The sequence below is a fragment of the Pezoporus wallicus genome, unplaced genomic scaffold (assembly GCF_028554395.1).
Source record: "Pezoporus wallicus isolate ANWC-B61680 ecotype Strahan unplaced genomic scaffold, APGP_CSIRO_Pwel_v1 contig_7461, whole genome shotgun sequence".
Classification (NCBI taxonomy): domain Eukaryota; kingdom Metazoa; phylum Chordata; class Aves; order Psittaciformes; family Psittacidae; genus Pezoporus; species Pezoporus wallicus.
In genome coordinates, this window is record NW_026637976.1 from 1,295,301 (window position 1) to 1,299,131 (window position 3,831).

Below are 3,831 nucleotides of genomic sequence, written 5' to 3' on the forward strand. Positions count from 1 at the left end.
ACCAGGAGCCACTCCTAAACCAAACAGCCATGAGGTATGCAAACAGCATCCACATTCCTACCTGCTGCCTGCCAGCTGCTTGTCAGCTCCACCTTTAAGCACCTTTAAGGCTGGTGGCTTGTTCTCAGATCTCATCTGGCTTTGAACAGGCCCCAGGACACCGTCAGGAGCCAAGGGAACAAAATGCCTCCTGGCCAAGCAAGTACATGCACCATCCCCAGTGGATGAATGGGGGGAGGCAGACTTAACCATTCCTATTGCCATCAGTTAAAACAATCCAAGAAGCTCATCAGTGCCCATATTCCCAAGAAACCAAATTATTCTCCTTATCCTCATGTCTATTGACTTCTTTCCTGTGTTTGTATCTTGTTCAGCTTGGATTGTAGGCTTTCCTGGAGCAAGAAACCAAACTAGATACAACGCGGCTCTCTTCTTGCCCATCTTTCTCTATGTTCTTTCCCTTCCTGGACTCTCTCCCAACTCTTGATATTCCACACGGAGAGTGTGAGGCAGAGCTAGGTGTATGGGTGTCACTATTCCCAGATCCCTGTCACACAGCAGTCCTACTGAAGGTATTGGTCTGGATCCATTTTGGTCATTCCATCCTGAAGGACATTGGGTTATCCCTCAAACTTCAGGCTGATGCTGTCTCTAGCCAGAAAAAGGACAATGTGCAGAAACAAGGATCATTTCAATGCAGGCTATGAAGGCTGGCAACTCAACCAGGGGGTTTATGCTTGGTCTTGCTGCTGAGGCTACAACCCCTTGCTCTGAATGTGGTAGCAGGAGAGGAGAAGTTGGACTAGTCATGGAAAAGCAAGGCTGAGAGACAAGTCCATTGGCTGCCAGCTAGATGTCCAGAAATAAGGATGCAAAGAGAAGTCAGACCTTGCTGTGCATCTCTGGGTGTGACTGGGGATGCTTTGAAGCCAGGGTGCATTTCACTGTGAAATTGTGCAATGAATTCTCTGTGATACCAGAACGTCATTGAAACAAAAGCAAGGGCTGGAGTCCCTGCTTTGCTCTTCCTTATAGCTCTGTAGAGCTTCAAAGTGCTAAGCAACCAGGGCCCCACTAAAGGGCTTAACATGAATGTAAACCCACTATCAAGGCACGAGGTGCCTGCAGGTGATGGGAAGAAACTGAGGAACCAATTGCAGAGAAGTTGCTCATTTTAGACTGAGGTTTTTCAAGCTGCTGTGCATGTGATTTCAGTGTGAAGGGTGTTATTTCACTCCTATGATACAGCAGATTCAGACAGCACGTGCAGCAGCACACAGGATGCATCTTGAGCCTGATCACAGCCTTTCTCTCCAGTTTCTTTAAGCAGAAATACAAAGCTAATGGAGGACCAGTGCATGTTCAGCCGATGCAGCACTGCTTCAACTGCTGACTTTGCTTTCCAATGGCCTAAAGAGGCAAGGGGACATCTCCCTCTAGTGCCCAGCTCTGTAGGACTTCCCTATGGTGGTGTGTCTGGGAGGGAAGGAGTCACTCGGAGGTGGGACCCAGCCTGTGCTGAGGGCTCCAACCTCCCTTCAAAGGGTTTACAGCCCCTGAGCACCCATCCAGAGGGGGCTTTGCCCCTGCTCTCCGCAGCTCATAGGGACTGAAGGCGAGTGAAGCCCTTCCCAGCTGAGCATCCGCACCTCCTCCTCTGCCCCTGGTCCTGTAGGGCCATGTTCAAGCAGTGAGGAGGCAGAATTTGTCCTCCTGGTATTGCTGGGGCTCTTTGGGATCATGGCAGGTTGTCCATAGGGTTATGTGTGGTGGAGATGGGTCTGAAGGACTGGATGAGCATGGGCCAAGGGAAGGGTCATGAAGCCATAGATGAGAAGCTGTGAGAGGAGGGGATGTTAGGGAAGGGAACAAAGGATGCTAGGAATAAGGTTAAGATCCCAGCACCCAGCAGAGGATGATGGCAGGATTCCATCAAGCCAGAAGCCCCTGGGAACATCTATCCCAATGCAAACCCAATTCCCACTCCCTGCTGGAGAAACCCAGCATGGCCTCAGTGGCCAAGATCTCCTCATCCTTATGGGCTGGGGTCAGTAGCTCTACCCAAGTCACAGCTGGTAGGAAACACACAGGACACATCTGTACAAGGCTTTGCATTTTATTTACATCAAAGAGGTTGGGTGGGGAGGGTTAGACAGAGAAAAAAGCATCACTTCCAAGGTACAGACACCTCCTACAAAGCAATAACACAAACACTCATTTCTGCCATGCAGAATTCCCCCGGGACAGGGTGAAGGAAGCAGCAAGGTTGCCGGCAGGATCGGCCACAGGGCAAGTTGGATGGTACAAGCAGCATCCCGTGGGTAGACGACCAAGCTCTGCACTGCTCATGAAGGATGTTCCTCATGGGGCTTGGCGCAGGAGAGAAAGAGCCACTGGGCTGAAGACAGCAGATCACCCTGTGGGGATAAGGAACATGGTTGGACCCGGACATCCTCATTCCTGATGGGTTTCATCCAAAACAAGGGTTAACACTGTGAAGTTCCTGTTAATATTCCAGGTCTATGCTCTCCGTTCAACTATAAGAACCTTGGCCATGAGGACTATCTCTGGTGGATATCTACTCAAGTGGTCTCAGGGATGAAAGCCCCACCAGCACAGACAATGGGTTTGCTATGGGAAGTGAAGTATGTGAGCTGTTTGCAGGTGACATGGCAAGTTTAGACATTTGGAGACTTGCAAGTGCCAAAATCCCCCCTAAAAATGACTCTGTTGCATTTTCCATCCGAGGAAACATAGAAACATCTGGGCTATAAACTCAAGGCAGATCGCTGAGCCCAGAGCTCATCCCTTTTGTACCTAGGATTGTTCATGTTAACCAGCAGCAGCCAGACATTGCCTGTGCTGCAAGCTGGGGAGTCTTGGGGACATGGAGCTCACACAGTGGCCTTTGTTCCGTGGCACAGATTGCACCAGTGGGCAATTGAGAAAGACAAATCCAAGTGGCTACGACTATTGAGCAATGAAGGGCACACTCAGTTCCTGGGATTTGGGGGTGTGATGCAAACAATGGGATGCCACCCAGCTGATGGGGCAATAGGACAAAGTGCAATACCCCTCAGCCTCCTTGGCGCTGCATCTCCCCAACCTCTTACCTCACAGGCTGGGGGTGCAGGCTCAAGAGCTGGGCTTATCATCACTGAGGTTGATCTCCTCCAGGATTTGGCTGTACCTCCGCGTGAGGGCTTTGGTGTTCTTGGTCAGGTCTGTCAGAACCTGCTGCAACCCATTGACATGATGGGAGAGCCGCTCCTCCAGGTTACTGTCTACACCCTCATCTTCGGCTGTATCTGCATCCGCATCGGTGCTGCTCGAGCTCTGGTCATTGACAGAGGCCAGGCCCTTCTCCACCATGGGCTTGATGGCCTTGAGCTGCTGGTAGCGCTCGTAGAGGTCCGTGTGGCCATCGGCATCCGGAGCCGCCCCGTCCTGCTGCTGCCGCTGCTGGTGCTGCTGCGGGAAGACCCCTCGGAGCAGGCTGGGGAACATCACCTCCTGCTCCATCCTGTGCGTGGCTGAGAAGTACTGCTCCATGGCCCCGCTCCGGCTGCCCCAGCGCTGCTCCGGGCTCTGCTCCGCTCCCCGGCCCCGCCGCCGCCTCTTTATGCGGGGCCGGGGCACGGCCCCGCTCTGCCGCGCTCCGCTACTGGCCCGGGACCGCTTGGGCCGGGCCGGGCTCGGCTCCAGCCCCGCTGGGGCTCGCCCGCGGCTGCCCCTGCCTCTGGGCAAGCTCCTGGAGCCGCCTCCCCGCGGCCTTCACCCGACCTGGACGCGGCTCCCGCTGCTGCCAGCGCCGGTCCGGCCCCTCCGGCC

General features: G+C 53.7%; 1 protein-coding gene across 1 annotated transcript; it reads right to left on the reverse strand.

Moving 5' to 3' along the window:
* Window positions 1-2,100: 2,100 nt before the first annotated feature.
* Window positions 2,101-3,611, reverse strand: LOC130598780 (mid1-interacting protein 1-B-like). The gene is made up of 2 exons (XM_057408576.1): window positions 3,114-3,611; window positions 2,101-2,417 (listed from the first exon to the last, which is right to left on the reverse strand). The coding sequence occupies exon 1, from the start codon at window positions 3,550-3,552 to the stop codon at window positions 3,136-3,138; it is 417 nt and encodes a 138-aa protein (XP_057264559.1). The 5' UTR covers window positions 3,553-3,611; the 3' UTR covers window positions 2,101-2,417; window positions 3,114-3,135.
* Between the last annotated feature and the right edge of the window lie 220 nt (window positions 3,612-3,831).

Coding starts and splice junctions, on each gene's coding strand:
- LOC130598780 (XM_057408576.1), bottom strand. CDS start 3,552: ATGGAGCAGTACTTCTCAGCCACGCACAGGATGGAGCAGGAGGTGATG.